The 25,105-nt window shown below is 36.7% G+C and overlaps 1 protein-coding gene across 6 annotated transcripts in view; it reads right to left on the reverse strand.

Moving 5' to 3' along the window:
• Positions 1-17,526, reverse strand: part of LOC129777649 (protein sex-lethal) — a 58,772-nt gene extending 41,246 nt beyond the window's left edge. For 2 of the 6 annotated variants that reach the window (XM_055784046.1, XM_055784048.1), the window contains exons 1-3: positions 17,181-17,526; positions 16,943-16,988; positions 15,416-15,673 (exon numbers count right to left, since the gene is read on the reverse strand). In XM_055784046.1, coding sequence (XP_055640021.1) covers positions 15,416-15,673; positions 16,943-16,988; positions 17,181-17,224 — 348 coding nt within the window. In that variant the 5' untranslated portion in view covers positions 17,225-17,526. Of the gene's footprint in view, positions 1-15,415; positions 15,713-16,942; positions 16,989-17,180 lie in introns of all 6 variants that reach the window. The other 4 variants (XM_055784044.1, XM_055784047.1, XM_055784042.1 and 1 more) reach the window with 2 other exon arrangements.
• Positions 17,527-25,105: the final 7,579 nt, after the last annotated feature.

The raw sequence follows: 25,105 nt of genomic DNA on the forward strand, positions 1-25,105 counted from the left end.
GCATTGGGCTCGCAGCAAACAATCTTTGTGATTGTGGCGATGGCTACCACGACATCGAGCATGTTGTCTGGTCGTGTATCCGGTTCCATGCTGCTTGCTCTCAGCTCTCTAGAGCACTGAGAGCACAAGGCAGACAATCGGATATCCCCGTCCGGGATATCTTAGGTAGCCGTGATCCTGATCTTCTGCTTCATCTATACCTGTTCCTCAGAAACGCCGATGTCAACGTTTAATGATGTTTCCTACTACTGTGTCCCTGTTTCATATCCCTCCTATCCGATCTATAAACTTTTACTTAGTCGCGGCAATACATACACACACTCTTTACAGATACACGGGCCAAAGGTTGTGCAGTCCACTGATGATTCAACAAGAGCCAAAGGTTGTACCGCTCATGACAACTCTACACGAGCTGATGATTGCGCCGGCTAGTGACCATTCTATCCTGGATTCCTCGAGTGGAGAAGACGCACCACGCTAGATATGGGGTACATACTAGGGGGGCGTTACTGATTAATGGTCAGCTGCATCCCAATAGGAAGTATCCCGTGTCGGGCACACGTACAGAGCATTGGAGACAGCAACATCCCAATTACGAGAACACTTGTAAACTAACCTCGAGCCGATCGCGAGTAATCGGTTACATATTACTAACATAGATAATAAGAAAAACTGTCAAAATATTGAACTCCGGCCCCGTCAGGCTAACGCCATATGAGCCTTGATAAAAATATATATTTTGGAAAAAAAAAACACTGTGACCAAATATTTTTCAATCAAGTGCTATTAACAGGTGGTTATCGAGTTAGTATTAACCACTGGTGGGCTTCCAGTATCGAGGAAAATGTGGAAATATCTAATCGTTGCTGGAAAATAATCTGCCAGTTCCCCTTGGAATTGAAAATTACATTCAAGCGAAAGAGTTTAATTTAATATTTTCTATCCATAAAATATCCATATAATACATTTGGGTTTGTGATTTGTCAATCAAATGCAGTTAGCAGAATAGCTTCTGAAGATTATTCTTCAGATCAAGGTTTTTTCGTATCCTATATTGGATGCATAAAACCTTGTGTCTCCAACGTAACGCTCTCGTTTTCGAAGTCCCCCAAATATTCATTTATTCATTCATTCAGAATGGATTTAGATTCAACTTCAAACAAATGATCTCTAAATGAACGATAGTCCTACGTCACCCTTGCGGTTATACCATAGATATAACCCACTTCATGTTTTTTGTAAAGCAAATTGTTCCATGATGTCTTTTTTTTACACATCCATGCATGCATTACGTCTATTAAGCTTCATATGTCGAGGGAATATTAGTTTTCTCCAAAACATAACCATATTAACACTTTTGGAAATATAGATATTTATAATTTTCATAGCAGATGTCTCAAAAAAAGATTTGGCATCCTTTCTATAGTGCTTTGTGAAACATTTCAAACTCGTTTCAAAATATTTTAGCACGGCCACTGACATTCGAGCAGAGTAACGAATCGAGCTGTTTTCCTCGATTTCTATAATCCCAGATTTGTGTGTGATAGGGATAGTGATTGTATCGAATCCTCGATTCGATTTCTATAATAGGGCCCTATATTTAAAAACCAGATACATATTTGAAATTTTCATAGCGGATGTCCCAAAAAAAAATTTGGCATCATTTCTATAGTGCTTTGGAAACATTTCAAACTCGTTTCAAAATATTTCGGCACCACCGCTAATATTCGAGTAAGAGTAACGAATCGAGCTGTTTTCCTCGATTTCTATAATGGGCCTGATCACGAACATCACTGCAACGTACGCTGTCACGTCACTTACACTTCACTTAATCTTTTTGTGTCTATCATCATTGTCACGGACAGTTGCGTGTGAAAATGAACTCCGTGAAGTGAAAGTGTTCATTCCCGTTTATAAGAGACATGTTGGTTGCATAATGTCGGGTGTTTAAACGTTGTGTCGGTTGCATAATTTCGGACGTTTGAACGTTGTGCAGGTAAAATTAATACAGCGTATGAAATAATATTCTATTTAATTAATCGTTTGTTTTAGAATGAAGTTTGCGATTTTACCTTGATGATTAGTTTGCTGAATCAAATGCTGGCTCAAAGATGAGGAGGAATACTTGGTTGCTCGGGAATAATATAGTTTTTGAACATATAGGAATGTAATTTTACGCTAGAGATAAAACATGACTATTATGTTTAATAATTGAAATCTCGCATACTCTTGTACTTAGCTCTGTCTTATTCGTTTGAATAGTGATAAATATTTAGAATCATTTTTTATGAACCGTTTCTACAATTTTGATGAATAATAATATCTTCTATATCTCAGAACAAACCCGAATTATTCACCTCACGATCAGTATAATCTGAGCTACTCCCATATGGGATTCTGAAGTTCAATTCTCTTATCCTTTCCATTCTCGTGTAATTTGATACACGGGGCATAAGGTTTGATTTAATTATTTAAACAGAAACTGGTCAGCAATTTTTTAATATTCTTTCATTCAAGATATGTCTTCAAAACAATACCGTTGAAAATATCTACAACGTAAAAAGTTATAGCTATCGTCCTGATTCTGGTCTGGTCCGCCAATTGTGAATGTTTGAATTACAGAAACTAGCTCTGCAGTGTTGAAAAAACTTTACAGTTTATATTATATATCAACAAATCAATATTATACATAATCAATCATAATGATCGTATTTGGGCCAGTGGCCTCCATTGCCATTTTATGGTATTGCAACTCTCTCTTAGTCTAATCCTAAAAATAAAAACAAAAAATTTCTGTTCATTTAGGACAATCGGAAGTAGACATTCGCCATGTTTCAATGGGCCTACGGGAGCTACATTTATAATCCTTAATTACATCCCATAGCGCATTTACCGAATCCAAATAAACAAATTTACGTCCTCTGGATACGTCAGAATTTCGTTCTAAAAAGGCCACCAGGCGGGTAAATTGCTGTTTGTTTATCTTTTGTTTCTTAAACAAGACAAGATAATATTCAAAATGTTAGCAAAAAAGCTAAATAAATACGAAATCAAACTTAAGGTAATATTATATTATCAGGCACGTAGCGTAACCGGCACGGCACGTTTCATGCAAGACACATATTATTGCGTGTGTTTCAAATGTGTATGCGTATATATAGCGGAACGGCTCCGGGCATACACAGCACGCTTCAGACAAATGCATGAAGGAATTCTCGAAAAGAATATTTTGCCGGTGCCGGGCACGAACTACATGGGCGAGTAGCACCATACATACAAACCCAACGTCGAAGTTCGTGGTGTGGGTGCGTTCGTCGCTCTTCGGTACGACATCGGTTCAATCACCAGTAGCATTTCTCCGCTCCGTCTGCGCTGCCGGTCCGTACAGAGAAGTTGCTATGCCTGATGATATGAATACATCATGTATTTGTCTGCCGGTGTCGGTACGTGCCGTTTACGCTACGTGCCTGATAATATAAAACGGCCTTTACTCCATTCCGCGTGACTAGCTATCACCATCTAAAACACAAGTGACAAATATACCTGTTTTTCTCCGTGACATGACAGTATCGTGGTATTCATAATAACATCGAATTCATCAAAGTTGTCACGACGGATGAACTCTTTTGGATTCTACACACACGGTGACAGCCGTAATAAGGTTGTATACAATTCACTTCGTTTACACCGTGAAGTGACGTTCGTGATCAGGCCCAATACCAGATTTTAGTCGGTGTAATAGTTATAGTGATTGTATCGAATAATCGATTCGATTTATATAATAGGGCCCTACGGCAGCTTTTGTGACCAGTTCTCCATATCTTCAAACTGAGGACTATATGAGGTACTATATTTAAAATATTTCCATTCATAGTTATATGGTCCATTTTCTCTCTGGCAATTTGTGAATGTCACGCCAAACGAACTGTTTCCCTTCGGAACCAAATCATGCATCAAGCCATATTCCAAAGTTTTCGTAATAATTAAAGCGCTGCTCAGCATGTGCGTGTCCCATCGATGCAAATAGTTGGAAGGAGTCATTATTTCCAATCGTTGCGGGCAGTGTTACCACGTTTTAATCCGTACTAGGGGTCTGTACCATCGAAAATATTCATTGTAGAGAAAAAAATAAGTAAAAAAAAACTTTTAAAGTTAAACGGTTTCTTTGAGATTAAACATAGTAATAATACAGATAATGCACTAAAAGCTATAAAATAATTAGGCACGTAGCAGTTAGCAGTTAAAATAAAAAAAAACCTTTCAAGTTAAACGGTTTCTTTGTGATTAAACATAATAATAATGCAGATAATGTAGAAAATAATTAGGCAAATAGCAGTTAGCAGTTATCATACCTCTTCCTTGATTAATCAAGTACATTGATGAGACTTGCTGCTGAGCCGATTTCAAAGCTTATTTTTGTTCTGATTATATTCGGAAAAATTATAGAAGGTTGTATCCAAGATACGACCGCATTGTTGACGTAGAACTACGCTGATATTTTATATTAGTCGCTTGTTTATACTTTCGGATATTATTCTATAATGCTGTGAAACTTTAGAAACAACTGCTTAGTAGAATAATCTCTGAAATGGTTTTTTCATTGTAGAATCAGTTGACGATAATTGATTGATGATTCATTCTTGCCCTCGCAAAACAATGCACTAGCTGATCGTATGTCGCAATTTATTTCTTGGTTTACATTGGTGGCTTGAAACTACTAGGAATATAAACACTTCTAGCATTTTGCGCTATTCTCAAAAGAAATGCTTCTGTTAATATTACTGGCCTCGAAAAGAGTTGCATAACTTTCTCATGCTCGAGAGAAGCGCAGCTGTCACCCTTAGTGGAGGAAGTTTTGCTACCGGCAAGCGAAACCTAATCACATACAAAATTCCAGAACATTTGCTTTCTTGGTGACTAAACAACCGAAATAAACTTCTTTTTGTTAATAACAACCTCGAAAACAGTGTCAATGCTTCATTATAATCAATATTAGCGCAAATGCAATCCTAGTTGAAGGCAGTTTTACGACTGGCACGCGAACCCAAATAACTTATAACATTCCAGTAAGACATTCAAGATGCTTGGTATTCCCCAAATATTTTTTTGGCGCACAACCTTAACGTCTGCTTCGACATAACGGCAGTTTAATGCATTGATGCATTCTCAAAGGCACCAAGGAAGCCCTTATGATGACGGAAAACAAAATGTTAACTGCTTGGAAAAAGACTGAATTATGCCACACAGCTTGTACTTTGCTGTAACACCCATCGATGTGAATTCGCTGATGAGTTTGTCAAGAGCGACCGCCTTCACCACCAGCGGGGGAAGCTTGATTTTGGTTGCTGCCTGGGTAACGGCGTTTACATTTTCGACCGACGCGCCGAAATCGCTTACTTCGATGTTGTTCGATGCGGTGTCACACTCGCGAAGACTCGGTTCAGTGCGAGCACTTTTCACTGCACCAACATCGTGTGCATCCTTAGATGAGGCTTGCCTCGAAATTTTATTGCCCCTGACAATGCGTTCGTTTCTTGCAGGGCTCGAGCCTGCCTTCCTCTTCTTCTTGCTCATCACACACTACGCGAAGCGTCCAATTTATGACGCGGAAAGAAAAGCACACAATACGAATAACGTGAACAGAAAAACCAAACGACGATATCCAAGTTGGATTACCACTGGTGGGGTCCAATCTTAGATCGAAGCGCAGCGAAAGCAAAGTGAACTGGATTGCTCAACAGTCCGATGTCGAATGAAAGTTTGCCTCAGCGAGATCAACTGTTTATACTCTAGGCAAGTATTCCCCTTCATTCTTCTACTTTTCTTTTGTTCACGGCGACATTAAATCCTACGATTTCCCCTCCGTTGGTCGTCGATAAGTTGCTCGGTATTGACAGTTCTGTTCGAGAAAGCACACACATGGACAGAACAAATGTATGGGAAAATGGAAACGCTTAAAGTTTTCATGAATTTTAACCATTTACAAACCAGGGGATTCTAATGTATAGCATAATAAACAAATCTTACGGAATTTCCGATTCGTTTAATATGTAAATCGACAAAATCCGTTCGTGGCAAAAATTGTTATTAATGTTAACTTTATTTCATAAAAACGTGACCTGTTTTCTGATTTGGCACCCATAATGAAAGACGTAGTTCTACGTCAAAAAATCGTTCAACAGTTGCCGTGGAGTGAGGCATAGTGAGAACGTTACAAACAAGGCATCGATGCGCCGGAAATGCGAGCTAGTCGTCAATTTTTTTTGGCATTCAATTTTTGACCACCAACCCTGCACATGCTCGTTTTCTGAAATTGTGATTTCCTTACGGAGCAATTTTATTTTTAGGGTACGGAATTAATTTTCCACACCTTGTACATTCCCATTGTAAAATCCTGAAAACGCTTCTAACACAACGTTAACCCGTTCGCTACGAGCGTCGTCTATAGGCGACTTTCGCACGACGACCTGTGTGTACGAGTGTCGTCTAGAGACGACATCAGGGTGATGAGCTGTGTGTATGAGCGTTGCCTTTAGACGACATCAGGGTGATACTGCACATCGATCCCACTAGCGTGATGTACATACTTTTCGGCGCAATACTCCATTCAGCGGTAGCACTCCGACGGAGCACACTACCATAGATAAAGGGTTAATGCTGGTCAAATTAGAAAAGTTTCTGGGATTTAACATTGCCGCAGACTCGAGCGTCGAATAATAAAAATTGATTTTTTTTCTCATTTGTTTAAACAGCTCTACGAAAAAATTGCGGCAAATACCTTTTAGAATGTTCTGTCTTTCGCTGTCCATTGTTCTGATAATTTCTTCAGCTGCTATTCTGCCGTTCTACGCATAGTTGTCCCATGTTACTTTTTCACAATTTTCACTTTTCTTCATAAAACAATGTTTTTGTGCCTAATCTTCCAGAAAACCATAAAAAAGCTTATTGTTTGTTCCCAGCTTTTCAAAAAACAACATCAAGACCAATTTCCCATGTTGATATTCTAGGTACAACTGTCCAATGTAAATACTCGGTTCAAGTACAAGAATTTTATTTCCTATCTCGAGTTTTGCTCTTATCAACACATTCGGCGATCTATTTTTATTTATATAGATAGAAGACGATGTAGGAGTTCGTTTAATCACATTAAAATCCATTTCCACTTTCGAACGAAGATCAATTTCGTTACCGCAAACATCAAATTGACTAACAACGCTTGTCAATATGTAATTGTGGAACACATGCAAATTTAATTTTCCTTCAGCACTTTCCGAAATTTTTCAATTGTCATGTTTGGTTGGAATGATCTTCATATTTAATAGCATTGGAAATTGAAACAACGTAAGATTCCTCGCAGATATCAGTAAGAATGATCAAATAGAAATTTTTCAGCTCTTCATGTGACATCGTGAAATCAGGGTCTTCAGCATGAAACAAACGATTCAATCTGTTGATCTGAAGCAAAACATACGTCGCACCGTCCGACGCGAATCCTTTCAGACGATCCTTGTAAGGAATTTTGTCCTCATGGAACTGATCAATCATTGCATTGTGAATGCTTTTATGATCAGCAGCACCAAGTGATACTGCGGCGTAAAAATCGTCATGTACCTCAATGTTGCTTTGTTCAAATGTAAGAAATTTCACAAATGAAAAAAAAATTATAGGAGGTAGTATCCAAGATACGACCGCATTGTTGACGTAGAACTACACTGTTATTTTATATAAGTCGCATGTTTGTAACTTCGGATATTATTCTATAATGCTGTGAAATTTTAGAAACAACTGCTTAGTAGAATAATCTCCGAATTATTTATTGTAGAATCAGTTGACGATAATTGATTGTGATTCATTCTTGCCCTCGCAATACACTAGCTGATGGTATGTCGCAATTTATTTCATGTCAATGCATTGAATTTTTACCTCTAACGCTATTCCGGTGGCCTTTTTCGCAATTGACATAAGACTCGGCTACAGTCGATTATATACATGTTGCACCAGCACCATTATTCCACAACTCATAACTACATCAACATATCATCGGCACCACATGGAAACAACAACAATGACAACACTTGCAAATATCAAATATCATGCTACATGTTATTCAGTATTGCCTCAGTGGAATCGCACATGTAGGCAGCGTTCGTATAACGTAAACCATGCGCCATACAAGCGTATACAGAACCATACATTGGTGGCTTGAAACTACTAGGGATATAAACACTTATCGCTTATCACACTCATCATATCGCGCTATTCTCAAAAGAAACACTTCTGTTAATATTGCTGGCCTCGGATATAGTTGCATATCTTTCTCACGCTCGAGATAAGCGCAGCTGTCACCCTTAGTGGAGGAAGTTTTGCTACTGGCAAGCGAAACCTAATCACATACAAAATTTCAGAACGACATTTACTTTCTGACTAAACAAACGGAATAAACTCTTTTTGTTAATATCAACAACCTCGAAAACAGTAGCATTACTTCATTATGAAGGCAGTTTTGCGACTGGCACGCTTACTCAAATAACTTATAACATTCCAGTACGACATTCAAACGCTTGGTATTCCTCAAATATTTTTTTGGCGCACAATCTTAACGCCAGCTTCGCCATAACGTCAGTTTAATGCATTGATGCAATGTCAAAGGCACCAACGAAGCCCTTATGATGACGGAAAACAAACATTATTAACTGCTTGGAAAAATACTGAATTTTTGCCTCAGTAGGGATTTATACTAATACTCTAGCGCAAATATTTCATTCCCGCTATCCCCCCTCCTTGTTTGTTTTTATTATTACGGCTGCATAATTTGCACCACCATAAATCACAGTATCAAAAATTATGCGATTGTTGCATCGTGGCAGGGCCAATGCACAAGGGAGCAGATACAAATGGGATTTCGGCGTAGAGATGTAGAGATACACTATTTTTACGTACGGGTTATGAAGCACGCACGTACGCACACAAATCTCCATATATCGATGGCTTGAAGCAACTAAATATACACACACTTATCTCCGTTTTGCGCTCTTCTTAACAGAAGCCCTTTCTGTTAATATTGCTGGTTTCGATTAGCGTAGCTGTTGTCATTGGTGAAGAGATTTTTGCTCCCGTTATGCGAAACCAAATCACAGGCAAAATTCCAGAACATTTATTTTCTTGGTGATCCCACGATAGCCTAGCTTGATGCTTTCCCACACAATTGTGTAGCTCAGAACCTTAATGCAATGGCGTTAGTTTGATGCAATGATTGCAATGCCAGAGACATCAGCGAGTGAATAATTTGATGGCATCCACAGCTCAATCCGAAACGAAGACATGTGATGACGCGAATAACAAGCGATGTTCATTGGTTTGAATACAGAACGAGACTGAAAGTTTGCCTCAGTGAGATCCACTGATTATAATCTAGGCAAGTATTCCCCTTCATTCTTCTTTTGCTTTGTTCGCGGAGACTTTAAATCCTATGATTTCCCCTTCGTTGCTCGTCGATAAGTTGCTCGTTATTGACACCTCTGTTCGGGAAAGCACACAAATGGACAGAACGAATGTATGGGAAAATGGAAACGTTTAAAGTTTTCATGAATTTTAACCATTCACAAACCAGGGGATTCTTATGTATAGCATGTTAAACAAATCTTAGGGAATTTCCGATTCGTTTGGTATGTAAATCACCAGAATCCGTTCACGGCAAAAATAGTTATTAACGTTAACTTTATTTCATAAAAACATTTTCTGATTTGGCACCCTTAATGAAAGACGTAGTTCTACGTCAAAAAAACTGTACCAATCTGTACTTTTCGACGAAAATCTGACTCTGTATCCTACAGAATCTGTAACAAAACTAACGAAAAAATCTGTAGTATATGTAAAACCACGCGGGAAAAGGGGGTAATAGTGTTTGTGAGAGAAGAACAAAGCACACGTAAATAGATCAATTCACTTATCAGACTGTGTGGCGCTTCATTGACACGAGTCTTTGAATACATTTGAAGAAAATAACAATTCAATACTCAAATAAAATGTATGAACGATATGTTCCGATGATCAATTGCAAATATAAATATATATAGAAGGTGCATATGAAGTAAAATTCAGATTATACGCGAGCGTTACATGAGCAAATTTATAAAACATGCGAATTGTGGCTCTTTTGGTAATAACAAGTTCTTCCGCATAGTAACTCGATGTTGATATTTAAAATTTCCTTCGTTTATCGTATTGTTTTCCCATATTCACGTTGGAGAGCCTTAACCCTTCTCTTCGTTGGCCGAAGCATTTTTATTGAATGTAATACTTTTCCGTTTACTGTTTTCGAAAGCATAGGCAGCCGTGGCAGTGTTCCGAGCTCTGCAATACAATTTGCTTAACCAATGTTAAAGTTGATAAAACATACATTATAGACCCATTAAAAGTAAAAATAATAATTGTATTGATTTCAACACAATTTTGTTCTATTGATTTTCATGACATGAAACACTATGGCTCAGGAATAACAATTTATTGAGTGGTTTTTATAGCTGTTTCGATGATGTTGTCTGGCTTGAGTGTCGATAACGATGTTTTCACCAATACAAACAAAACCATTGTCGAAAATTGAAAATTTAACTTTCAGAGCACTAGCTCGAGTTTTCCGATGTTTTTCACTATACAGTGCGACAGCAGATGAAAATTTAATATCTTGTGAGTAATCGATTAGAGTTTGGTTGATATTACTTGATGGGAAGTGTGCGAAAACTATAATTTTCTTCGCCCTTTTTCGCAAAATTACTGATTTTCAGACGAGTGGTGAGGGAGGGAAACGGAAGAAATGAGCGCCATTGTGGCAGCAATTTATGGCTAGCTTCCACCTTCACCTTAAAGGTAGGTTTAGAGTTCCCGTGAACGTGAACGCGGACAAACTTTTTTGATAATAATTCATCAGTCCATATATAAAACGCGAGGAAAACATCTTGAAACGATATCAATAAACATTCTCTAGTTGAAACACATGTTTAAACGCAATTCATATTGATAAAAGTGGATTGATTCAATATTTCCAATTCTGAATTTCCACCGTGGTATCGAGATGTTGGTGAACTCACCATAGTTCACCGGCTTCGGAGAACGTGAACGTGGAAACAGTGGTGATCATAGACGTCAAAATGTTTCCTCGTTCATGTTCACGTTCGAATGTCCCAAGCAGGCCCTGGCCAAGACGATAAGATCCGCGAGTCAAGATGTGTTGCAAATTTAGCTGTCATTGCCAAACTATCAAACTACTCGGTGAGCTCAGTGCAGATCTATGGAACCAGGTGCGCCCATTCGCTAATCATATTTAAATCGAAACAATCGTCAAATTCGCAAAAATTCAAAGAAGGCAGTTTTGCAAACTTAAGATTTGCATGGAGATTCTTAAGTTATTCGATTACTTAAAACACGACGCTCTCTTAACCATTTGGCTATATATTTCACAACACACAACATTTACAAAAACTCGCCATTTTAATATAAAATCATCATCAGACACAATTCCAGTTCAATATTACGTAATACTGTATTGCAAAGAATACATATTCGAAACAGAAAAGTAAATTTTAATTCATCATTTTTTATTTCAAAAGTATGTTAATGTCATCCTGTAAATTCATGGCTGTAAAGTGGTTTTCACATTTTGGCCCACCTGGCAGTACGTTAAGCGCCTTGATTTACACCAGCCTGAGAGTTTGGCAGTTCTCGCGAGTGACAGCGGACATGTCTGACGCTGTCAAATGCTGTGTATTAGTATATGGATGCCCTAAGGGCGATCCCAAGGCATTCTGAAAATTATTTCACCGTGAACTGTAAAAGGATATGTTTAGCAATTCTCAAGTTTTCAATAAAAATTTTGATATGGATGCAATTTTATTCAATCGGATCTCTGCACGGGATGAAAAACTTCGTTGCTTCGGGTTGATTCGTTAACAACTGTATATTTTATCCGAATTACTTCATTGATGCTCGATGTAAATTTACTTCACGTTTACTGTCGAACTTTTAATATGAACGTGAACAAAAACGTTCTATCCACCACGATTTTTTGTGTTGTTTGTTCGCAATGTAGTTCACCGTGAAATGATCGTACTATTCCACCACCTGTTCAAGTTCACGTTCACGGGAACTCTGAACCAGGCTTAAGTGCGTCACCATCACCGTCCCGTCAACTATTCTCTTGGACTTATTTTGCCGACGTCAAAGTTGCCGTGATGGTGTATGTGCATGCTACCATACGATTTCCATGGGAGAATATTTGACCTTTACGTTGACTTTACTGTGACGGGACGTTGTATGTGTAGCGCACTTTAAGGTGAAGGTGGAAGCAAGCCTTTGTAGTAGTATAGGTAAAAATGGGGTAAAAAAAGAGCAATTTGTTTCGTTTGTTTTGATCTTTGTAAGTAGAGATGGGCAAAACAGTTCACTTTAACGAACGGTTCACTCATTAACCGTTCATCTAAGTGAATCAGTTCTTTTGAACCGTTCTTTCGCTCTTTCGTTCAGCGGTATCAAGAACAACATAGAATGTTAGCTTGAACCCAACATCAATAGACAGATAGATTTATATTTTTGAAATTTAGTGGGGAAAGATAAGCTGCTTCTTCTTTAAAAGTCGTAAACTGTATGTGAAAATATGTTAATCGGTCGACAGAAGTTTATATAATAATTTGTTGCGCACAAAATATGTGTAGTTTTTCATATTCTCTTCTTGGACAACACACAGGTTCCATCATATTTCATAATGTCCATTCAGGGGAAAAATCAGCAGCGATTTTCACTAACAATCAATCAAACAAACAATCAAGATAACACGTACACGCAATAGGCCAAACAATGAATTGAAATCAACGAAAAAACTTTGCCCTCACTATAAGATTTTATGTTTACCTAATCCATAATTCGCCCCAGCTTCCCCCAGATTTTTTTCTGATGATCAGGAAATATATGAATGTTACGCGGAAAGAATACATGAAATTGAAAATATATAGTTTTTTAAAACTACGAAATCAAATACTACGAAAATCAAATTTAATTTTTAACCCAAAATTGAGTATACATTAACAAAATAAACCTAGCGTTAGATGCATTTTGCTCATAAATGACAATATCGTTTTATTTTCCTTACAAACGTTCTCGTTATATTTGTCCATTCCGTCCAACGCAAATCTGTTCAGCTGCACTAGTTCGTTCGCAAACACTTCGTTCTCAAACAGTTCGTTCACTCTCAGTCAGTTGTTTCTCATACAGTTCAGTCGCAAACAGTTCGTTCAAAAACAGTTCACTCTCAAACAGTTCACTCGCAAAGCGTTCTTTCGGAATCAGTTTGTGGGGAGAACTACCGTTCTTTGAAAAAGAACGACCGTTCGTTCACTCTTTTCGGCGAACTTGTTCTTTCGTACCGTTCGTGAACGGTTTGCCCATCTTTTTTTGTAAGTAGATAGATCAAATCACTTATCAGACTGTGTGGCGCTTCACTGACACGAGTCTTAGAATACATTTGAAAAAAATAATAATTCAATACTGAAGTAAAATGTATGAACGATGTGTTCCGATGAACAATTGTGAATATAAAAAAAATAATAATTGTATTGATATCAACACAATTTTGTTCTATTGATTTTCATGACAGGAAACGCTATGACTCAGGAACAACATTTTATTGAGTGGTTTTTATAGCTGTTTCGATGATATTGTCTGGCATCAGTGTCGAAAAAATAACGATGCTTTCACCATTTCAAACAAAACCATTGTCGAAGATTAAATGAAAAAAATGAAAATTTGACTTTCAGAGCACTTGCTCGAGTTTTCCGACGTTTTTCACTATGCAGTGCGACAGCAGATGAAAATTTAATATCTTGTGAGTAATCGATTAGTTTGGTTAATGTTACTTGATGGGAAGTGTGTGAAAATGATCGTTTTCTTCACACTAGGTCGTATGAATAAAAAAAAGTATTTACTTATTCTACCCGTTTCCAAGTAAAGTAAACTTTCCTAGTATTTACTTGAATCCTTATAAATAAAAGTTTACTTTACTAATTTGATTTTCGAATTCGAACATAGTTTTTACTTTGTCAAACATCTATCAACTGATTGTTTAGGTTTCGTGTCAAAACGTTTTTTTTTTTTGGACAAAGCGTGAATTCGCAATGAAAAAGGAATAGTGTCGACGTCTGGTAGCGACTTTCAATTAGGGACCATAGTTTGGGTCTCTATCTCGTTAGTGTAATACCTATTAAATTAGAAGACACGAAGCCAGTTTTCAAATTTGAATGAAAATGTTCACATCATGTTATTTAATCACTTAAAACACTTTTTTCCGACTTTTATTTAACCCTTTGTCTATATATTTCCGACATCATTACTGAAACTTTTCACTATAATATAAAGTTGTCTTCAAAAACAATATTCGTACAAGATTTTTTCACCACCTGCAAACAAAAGTGTTTTTCATTTAAACAGAATGCCAAATTGGTACGGAAAGGTTATTTTTCATTCATAATTTAAATTTTAAAAACGTGTTCATTTCACCTGAAAATCAATCAATTTTTTTACGCTCCCCTAAACTAGTAAACGAAGCTCAATGCCATCAATGCGGATCGTTAACTTGTTTAGCTTCAAGCGCAAGATAGCAGCATTAAACATAAATCGGATATGACATCAAAACGAATGATAGTGTTTTCAGATCCAAAGTATGCTCATGAGCATACTTGATAATAACGAAGTAAATACTTGGTGAATGCTGTTTTATTCATACGAAATCAGCTAAACATTCATTTTCGAAAAGTAAATACTTTGTTGTTTCTTTTATTCATACCAAACGTAGTAAAAACTTAATCTCACTGCTCGACTGCTCGAATGAAGTAAAGTAAAGGTGGATTTTGTTTTTATTCATACGGCCTACTGTTTCGCAAAATTAGCCTATATTCAATTGATGTCTAACCCCTGATTGTGGCAGCCATTTGTGGCTAGCTTCCACCTTCACCTTAAATGTTCTTGAGTAAATTCTTCACATTCTTCACATTCTTCACATTAAGATGTTGTGTTCCTTCAGGACAACGAATGGCCACACAATTCCGAGAGCTTGATTGGGATGTATTAATGCATCCACAATATATTCCGTACCTGGTACCAAGCGTTTACATTTTTCTCGCATTGCAAAATTTGCAGTGATAAGAAATTGCGATCAAGATTGTAAAACATTATTGCTATAGTTTATCGCCAATGACCAAGACCTTATGAAGTTACCTTTAAAGTGGCAACAAATTTTCCAAAAAACGGTGCATATTTGACCCAAATCGGACAATCCGAAGCATATTGAAAATATTTTTGAATTTCACTCAAAAATAATGGATAACTAGAAAATCATAGTCACAGCTCGATATGAACTCGTATCACTTACCTTGAAATCTCTCATCACTCGACAGCTTTCGATTGGGCCCATAGTTGAGAACATAGAATAAAGTTCGCGCTCGGACATGTCTTGTGGCAGATAATTGACAATCAGATTTGTTCCGATTTGGTTGTTGCCGCCAGGTCCGAAATTCAGTCCAGACAATGAACTTGTGCTTGACGACGAAGTGTTTGGTGCGTTGCCGAATGTACTACTAGAGGGCATGTCGTACATTCGTGATCGAGGCGAGTATGAAAAATCTGAATCCTGTCCGTATGCGTAATTCGACTGAAAAATTTCAGGCAGCTTGAACCAACAAATTTGAATATTAGAGTAGAGACGGATACTGGCTAAAGAAAGGTTCAGTACACATTTCGAACGCAATGAGTTTTTTTCTGTGATTATTACTATTTATACCAGTGTTAAGGTGTTAGTCAATGAGTAGTTGTGTTTAAAATTTATGGGACAGATGATAGAAATATGATAGATACCAATACATCCGGAAAATAGGATAGAAAAATGTGTAACAGAATTTGTGTATATAAATCGTTTGTATTCTTTATGGAAGCTTGAACATAAAATATCAATCACTTTTCAAACGTTTTCGATTGCGTACAATAACTCCAAAACGGCTTTAAACTCAAAACATTTTGCGCAGCGCGCTTAATTACATTAGTTACAAGCTGAAACATTTCAAATGGTTTTTAAAATGCAATATGCTTCGACTCTTTGTTCGTACATCTGAATTCCAATAGTAAATCACTCCCATTACATTATATTGATTCCATATGAAAATGATAATATCTCAGCAGAAAAACGTTAGAAGGAACTCAGCAAAATCGCATCAAAAAATGACTTGTCATTGCGACATGCTTTTCATCGTTCGACTTCAATAATTAGGTCGCATATATTATGCTATACATGTCTCTTGAATGTTTTGGGGTGAGAGATTATTATGAATGTGAATGCTGATTTTCTCTTGTAACGAAGCTTTATGCGCGAATAACCAGCCCTTTGGAATCAATACTTTCTAGATGCTTTAGTATTTGAATATTATTTGAGTATCGAAAGAAGATACCAGTATATCTTAACATATATCATACATGCTATCGAACTGTAGTGATATCGACAAGATTCCCCTGAAGTCCGCGCTGGAGACTGTTTACTTTCTAGCAATTGTGATACAAATGTTGGGTTCACTATAACCGGGAGTCTGGAAGCATAGATTTATGAATTTCTGATAAAGCATTCTTTGAAAACTCATTGTACTAGTTAGTTTGTTAAACGAACAATGGACAGAAAAGGAAGACTATTTTCCTTGTCAACAATGTTTGTTCCGGGAATATTTTTTCTCCAAAGCGCGATTCATATCATTATTTTCGATATTCAACGAGCGTCTTGGTGCCGTTATTATACGCAGTGTCTGAAACGCTTTAATTTGACTGGTGCATTTAAAAAATTTGGTAAAATCATCACAACTTTTAGCCAGCATCAGCCTCAACTCTAAGAGAAATGGAACCACTCAAAAATTCATACCATTCCCGACGGTAGCGAATGTGACATTCCCCACAGCCTGCCACCACTAATGCACACGCATGAAATTGAGAAAAAAGAAAACATGAACTCACGATTCATCGCATTTTGTATACTTTTAATAGTGTTATAGGAAAATCGATGCGATCCAGATTTCATCGACTTTACGGAAAAACTGCCGATATTTCTGGCTCGCATTCCGTAATTCCCTAATCGCGATTATATTGGACATTGTCTATACCTGGATCTAAATGATAATGGATATCCGTTCATTTTGCTATACATCCTTAGTCTTGTTTTTCAGTTTAATTCTCCTGTTCGTTCCACAAGCGGCCACTTACACTCTCGCTCTGCGTCGTGTAGTATTTCTTCTCAAACTTGAATGGACACCGATACGGAAATCTTTAAAAAAAATTAATCAATACAAAACGCAAAACTAGCACCGAGTCGAAGCAGATTTATGTCATTTGTTTCTAAACATCGTGTACTCCAAAAAAGCGAAAAAAATTCTTCCAAGTGTCTGTAGCGTTTAATTCTAATAGTCAAATTCCACTCTCTGACTGTCGCACATCGACGAATTTGTACGACGAAAAGCGCATTCATTCAAAGTTTTTGATGAGGAATACCAAGAAGAATGGCTGGGTTGCCAGGTTTTTTTTGTGTTGTTGGGCTAAAGAACTTTCCATTTTAGTGCAGTATGTTTTCGTTTACTTGAATGAAATTTAGAAAGTGAAATAATGGTACCCGTATGCATTCGATCCGGATAGATTGATCATGGTATCTAGTATTTCGTTTCCAGAACATTGACAATATTCGTAATCTAAATTTGTTGGAACATCAAATACAGTAAGTTACATCTAATTCGACATATCGAGGCACCACTCTTTTTTTATTTTTTTTTTATCCCTTTTGTTTAATTTAGGCTCATTAGCATTTTAGCTGTAACAGAGCCAAATTTTAATCGTGTACATGTCACATGTTTATCATATCTATAATTAGCACATTACACAGTTGCCATTTTCGGCGTTAGAGTATTCCCTTCTATACCATTGCATATATGGTACACATTTACACAGTAGCCATTTAGGCGTAAGAGTTTTCTTCTGTTCTTCGATTATCCAAGTTAGACCGGACAGCGGAGACAGTTGATTGATCATTGTTGAGTTATTTATAGAACAGCAGCCCGATGTGTCTTGCAAGAGCAGAGCAGTTGTATGGATGAATCGATCTTATTTCGAACGCGGATCGATCTCCATCGCTGATAATTGTTGCGTGGACGTAGTTATTTCGTAACAACACAAAAATTGTCAATGAGGGCCCTGAGTTTTGAACTCACGATCGATCACTTACTAAGCGAACGCGCAACCAATGTGGCTACGGAGACCCCCTAGGCACCACTCTGTGTAGCATTAGAGGCGATTTTAACTTGTAAAGTGCGCTACACATACAGCGTTCCGTCTCCTTCCCATCAACTATTCTCTTGGACTTATTTTGCTGACGTCGGAGTTGCCGTTGCTGGTGTATATGAATGCGACCATACGACCATGGGAGATTTTTTGACATTTAATTCGTTTACGTTTACTTCACTCACTTTAAGCACATTAAGTACGCTACACAAAGAACGTCACCATCACCGTCCTGTCAACTATTCTCTTGGCCTTAGGCGTGCACAAATTACGTAACGCTAGAAGGCGATTTTTGGGTTTCCGGAATAAAACGCTGCAGAAAACGACTGCAACAGAAACTACCACTTAGAAAATGTGTAGTTGGTTTGAAATATTGTGGCGCGAAAAACATCATGTGTATAAATGCCTCACATTTCCCGATATCAATGTTTGCAAACAAAAATAGTCACTGTCATTTTCCATCCCCTCTCACACCTTCCATGCCTTATCCTCGTACTGTAGAAAACGAACCACCTGTCAATTCCAGCTCTTTGGATAAAGTGTTCTGGTGTCCGAATGAATCTGAGTGAATTCAGGTGTTTTAGTTTGAATGGTTCAATTCAACAATCAGTTTAGTTTAAAAAACAGTAAAATTGTATTTCGGTCGTAGTTGAATTTCTCCAGATGTATACCGTTGCCGGTGTATGTGAATGTTTTTGTCGTGTTTTGTGTCGAATATATTCGTTCAGTACACGTTGACCAAATTTTATCTGTTGAAAAGAGTCAAAATTTGACTCTATATTTAATATTTGGCCTCGATCAAGGTGTGTATATATATTCTAAAAGTGTGACCGTGTCGTCAATAAGTGCGCGAGGGGAAACGGTATGAATATATACAGAGGACTGTGGAATGAGGTTTGACTGCAAAACGCGGGAAATATTTCCATCGCCAACCGACCCCGGGAGTCGATTTGTTCTCTTGAATTGAAACATAAAATAAGATAGAGTATGTTACAAACCTAGCTTTAACCGTAAAAGACTTACCTTTCAACATTTCAATGCTCTTATTGCCACCAAAACAATTCCACACACAAAAAGCAAAAAAATATATTTCAAAATATTGTTGATTGTTTACACACACTGCGGAGAAACTCCAAAATACGATACGGTACCACGACTTATGAGAAAGGCCTTTCAGCCATCTTGGATTTGGATGTAAACAGCAATATTTTGCAATATTTTTTTTGCTTTGTGTGTGTAAAATTGTTTTGGTGGCAATAAGAGCATTGAAAAGTTGAAGAACTTACTTTTACGGTTAAAGCTAGGTTTGTAATATACTCTATCTTATTTTAAGTTTCAGCTCAAGAGAACAAATCGACTCTAGTTGTCGGTTGGCGATGGAAATATTTTTCCCGCGTTTTGCAGTGAGAGACATCGGTTAATCGTTCGATTAATTCAAATCATCGAATATCTGCAATTTTAATCGAGTAATTTTGTATCGAATAATGAAAATTCAAAATATGAATACATCGATTTATTATCAAAGTAATCGCGATTAATGAAAAAGGGAACAATTTTTTCAAAAAATACAGTACAAAATTTATTGAACCGTCATGGTGTTTCGTCTGCACGACTGCAGGAGTGAAATGCGGACTTGATGAAGGTAGTCTCAACTCCCGTTCTAAAGAAGAAGTATTCAAATTCGGAGTGCCAATGAAAATATGTCATACTAGTGGTCAATGATTCTATAAACATACTTTTTTTGAACTAGTAGCTATAGGACAAAAATATTCAAACAAATCAGCTATTTCAACAACATTCGAAGAACAGGTTATTTTGAATACATCGATTTATTATCAAAGTAATCGCGATAATTGAAAAAGGGAACAATTTTTTCAAAAAATACAGTACAAAATTTATTGAACCGTCATGGTGTTTCGTCTGCACGACTGCAGGAGTGAAATGCGGACTTGAAGAAGGTAGTCTCAGCTCCCGTTCTAAAGAAGAAGTATTCAAATTCGGAGTGCCAATGAAAATATGTCATACTAGTGGTCAATGATTCTATAAACATACTTCTTTTGAACTAGTAGCTATAGGACAAAAATATTCAAACAAATCAGCTATTTCAACAACATTCGAAGAACAGGTTATTTTGAACAGAAATAAAAATTATGTTGGTGCAAGAAAAATATTGTGCCCCCTCCCCTCGCGCACTTTTTGACGACACGGTCACACCTTTAGTATATATATACACACATTGGATTAAACAGTGTATGAGCACTCTCAGAGCTTCGTTTTGTGGAAGGGTGATATTCTCTTAATCAACGGTTCATCAAGTCAAGTATCATTTCTAAACTCATGAAATTTAGCTCATATTTGCGCACTATATTCTTTGTTCACATTTTTTAAAATAAACATCAAAACCTCAATCAGAGATGAACCAGCCTTCGGCTGAAAATCTCTTTAAAAAAAAGAAAAAAAAGAGAAACTCAAAGCATGTTTATTGAAATGCACTATATAACAATATTATTTGGAATCAACATTGAATAATCTATCGAACATTGTTCAAAATTAAATTATGAATTTCAGGTTCCTTCGTACGATTGTGGAGACATTTGAAGATATTTTTTCGTACGGTTTCCGGAATAAAACGCTGGAGAAAACGACTGCAACAGAAAAAGTGTAGTAGAAAGAAATATTGTGGCGCGGTATTGTATCTCATAACAAAAATTAACCAGGCAAACGTATCGCCCCGGCCAACCTATCCTATGTTTCAAACTAAACGGCACGCTTGCACCCAGGTTTGCGTGCAAGACACCTCTCCTTCCGACGGCGGGTCGGCGGTGGACTCGGATCGCGTCATCTTGGCGGCTTGGGTCGCCTCGATTTTTTATCCTCGCTTCATTGACTCAGAAAAAAAATTCTAAAAACTAAAACGAGGGAATAAATTTATGATAAAAATGTGAGGCATTTATAAACATGATGTGGTTGTTTCTTTTGCAGTTGTTCACTGCGACGAGTTAAGTGCGATTCACATACAACATACACGTCACGTTCACGTCCCGTCACGTCACGATACGTCAATGATTCTACCATGCAATTCTCATGAAAACATTGACATACACCAGCAACGTAACGACCCGTCAGCATACTTTCAACGAAAACAACCGGCAGGGTTTGTAGAAAAGAATAATTGACGGAGACGGACGGCTCGTTTGGTTTTTGTCTGGGCTTTGTGTCTCGGCTTTTGTTTTCATTTGGTTGTACAGTAATTTACATCTACATCGACATTAAGCTAATTGAACAGATCTGTGATGCAACACGTTTAATTAGACATTTTTACCTCTAGTTGGACATTTTTGTAAACATTGAGTTCGAGGCCCAAATTATGGTCCCACATTGAAAGTCGCCACCAGTCGCAAATGTCCAATTACTGGTCAAAACCGACTCCAATGCGACACTGAGTGGTGCCTCAGCATATCGCTTTATAAGTAACTTACTGTACTTTTTATGCCAACATATCTCTTAGCTCCAAATTTCGGAGTGAAAATCATTCGCGACTAGTTGAAAGAATTATTCTATTTATTATTATTGTTGCATAAGGGTCGGACTACGGGGTTTAAGGGGGTAATAATTGAATTCAATGAATTTTAAAAAATTTAGAACTGATTCTAGGCATGCTGATTTGGAAGAGGGCATTGCAATTTAAGATTGTTGTAGGTGGCGACACCATGAATAAAATTAAATAAATCATTCGTTTGGCATTTGACGTGACGGTGCTGGTGGAAGCATTGACTGCATGTGTGAATTGGTGGAGACGTTGACGGAACGTAGACGTTCTTCTCCGTAACGTGCTATGTGAATCGCACATTAAGTGCAATTCACATACAACACCCACATCACATTCACGTCCCGTCACGTTACGTCAATTATTCTACCATGCAATTCTTATGAAAACATTCACATACACTGGCAACGTAAGAATAATTGACGAAGAGGGACGGTTCCTTGGGTTTTTCTCTGGGCTTTGTGTCTCGGCTTTTGTTTTGATTTGGTTGTACAGTAATTTACATCTAATTCGCCATTTAACTAATTGTCCAGACCTAGGTAGTGCGAACTGAATCAAAACGGCTGTCAAAAAAGATCCAATTGAAATGTCAAAAGAGATCCAACGATCAGGAGTGTTATTTTTCTTATGATAATCAACACTATAAAAGAGGTATTGTTGTCAAGGGCGAAAATAATTGAAATTATAAAAAGAACGAACTACATTTTTCCGTCAATTGTTTAATTAGTCATTGCATCTCTGAAAGAGCATCTCAGCTTTTCACTGAGCAACGTATTTTTAATGTGAATTAAAAACAAACGAAGTCAATGTCACGTACATGTTTACACCTGCGATTTGAAAATATTCGATAAAAAGTGGAAGGAAGAGATGCCAGATGATTTAAAAAAAAAATCTGTAAAACATGTGAATGTCTGTAAAAAATGTGGAAAAGTCTGTAAAAGTGTGCAGATCTATAGAAATGTCTTTTAACGTTAATTTTCACATATTCATTAATACTTTGTACATTGCGATGCACGTAAGATTGTATTTTGTATATATATACAGCCATTCCATGCCAAACCAATATAGTGGTTCTCATATCTTCGTCAAAAGTGGTAATTTTGTTCTTTATTGCAAAACATTAGACTCGTATTTTTTTAATTTTTCATTAGGGTGCCCATTTCCATTCCTGATCCAAAAAATCAATTTCTTTCCACTTTTCACAAAATGACTTTTTTCAAAAATTTATAACTTTCGAACCACTTAACCAATTTAGATGATCGACATATCAAATTGAAGCCAATGTGCTTTAATTGAAAAATATTGAACTTGCAGAGAATATGGATCCAATTTTCGTAATTATTGATTGTAGTCGTTTTTTATTTTTTTATGACTTCGGACTAGAGGGCGCTATATTTTTTAATATTTTTTATTGAAAGCTATTAATTTAATATTTTTTATTGAAAGGCTAGGTCATTAGTTTCAATTTTATATGTCGATCATCTAAATCGGTTCAGTGATTCAAAAGTTATGATTTTCATTTGTCATTTTTGGGAAAAAGTGGAAAAAAATTATTTTTCGGACCACCTTGAAATGGAAATGGGCACCCAACTGAAAAAAGTAAAAAATACGGGTCTAATGTTTTGTGATAAAAAACAAAATTACCACTTTTGACGAAAATCTGAGAACCACTATATCGGTTTTGCATGGAATTTCTGTATATACACCCGACAAACGTTGTTCTGTCATAAAAAATATTTCTAGTGAATATGTTAATCGTAAAATAAAAAATAACTTATGTGTTGTAAATGTGTTTAAATGTTTCAACGATCTACACATACATACATACACATACATACGCGTTGTTAATTTTTATAAAAATCAGTATTTCTTCGTTGATATGTTGGACATCCACCAAGGCTTGCGGTCTTGTCGTTGGTGAAATTTATAAGAAAATGCAGTGTATATTTTCCATCCGCCATGAAAGGCTATACAAGCTTTAGATCACCACACGGCCGTGAACCATGTCTGTGGTAACAATATCGAACAGTAACCCATATTTCGTCATAATCATAATAATGTAAGTTGTTGAAAATAGAATAAAAATTGTTATTCGATGTTTTTTAAATACTTAGAAGACATAGTCCTGACCCTAACTTAACTATTTTCCTATAAATCTCCTTAAATTTCAGCAAAACAATCTTATCCATAACAGAAAATAAATATCAGAGACAATTTTCGTTCAAGATTTTTCCCTACCTGCAGAGGAAGCAATTTTTCATTAATTGTGAATAATCGTATCCTCTCTTTCGTCTGCAATGATTTTTTTTATTTTTTTTTTATCCAAAATATATATTTTTATTAAGGCTCATATGGCGTCAACCTGACGGGGCCGGGAGTTCAATATTTCGACAATGTTTGCCCTATAACTATGTTAGTAATATGTAACCGATTACTCGCGGTTGGCTCGAGGTTAGTATTACAAGTGTTTTCGTAATTGTGATGTTGCTGTCTTCAATCATCTGTACCTGTGCCCGACACGGGATACTTCCTATTGGGATGCAGCTGACCATTAATCAATGATGTCAGGGCAAAAGACTTATGTGTATGAGTTCCAAACTTCATACACACCAGATGGGTCAACCAGAAAGTCTGCCGGGCCGCAGGTTGAGTATCGCTGGTCTATCGTGATGTGTATTGGTATAAACTAAATATAATAACTTTTCTGTAATTAGTTGAAATGTGAATACATAGTAGTTATAAGATAGGTTTAAGAATTGAATGTGATGAGTGTGAGTGAGAGTGTGAGTGTGAACATTATCAACATATCCTTATATCCCATCCTATTCCTGATAAAAATATTTCACCCTTCTAAACTCGAGTCTACCGCGAGTAACCGGTTTTCTTCCTTATTAACAATAGAATTAAGGAAAATTGATCATAGATATATAGATATAGTTAATATGTTTAGTTAAGAATTCAGCTCCTTTGAACTTATGTAACTGAGCCTGTAAAAATAAACGAATTAATAAAACATGAAAAAAAATTTCTGTATTAAAACTATGGAAAAATGTCATATGGTGAGTCAAATGTCTTTGATGTGATGAATAGAGTCTTTTTTTTTCAAAAACCTGTGAAATATTGTTATATCCAAAAAGTCTACAACAAAAATAAAAAGTGTTTTACAGATATGTCTGTAAATTTACAAACATATTTGTAAATCTGGCATCTCTG

This window comes from Toxorhynchites rutilus, chromosome 3, assembly GCF_029784135.1.
Source record: "Toxorhynchites rutilus septentrionalis strain SRP chromosome 3, ASM2978413v1, whole genome shotgun sequence".
Taxonomy (NCBI): Eukaryota; Metazoa; Arthropoda; class Insecta; order Diptera; family Culicidae; genus Toxorhynchites; species Toxorhynchites rutilus.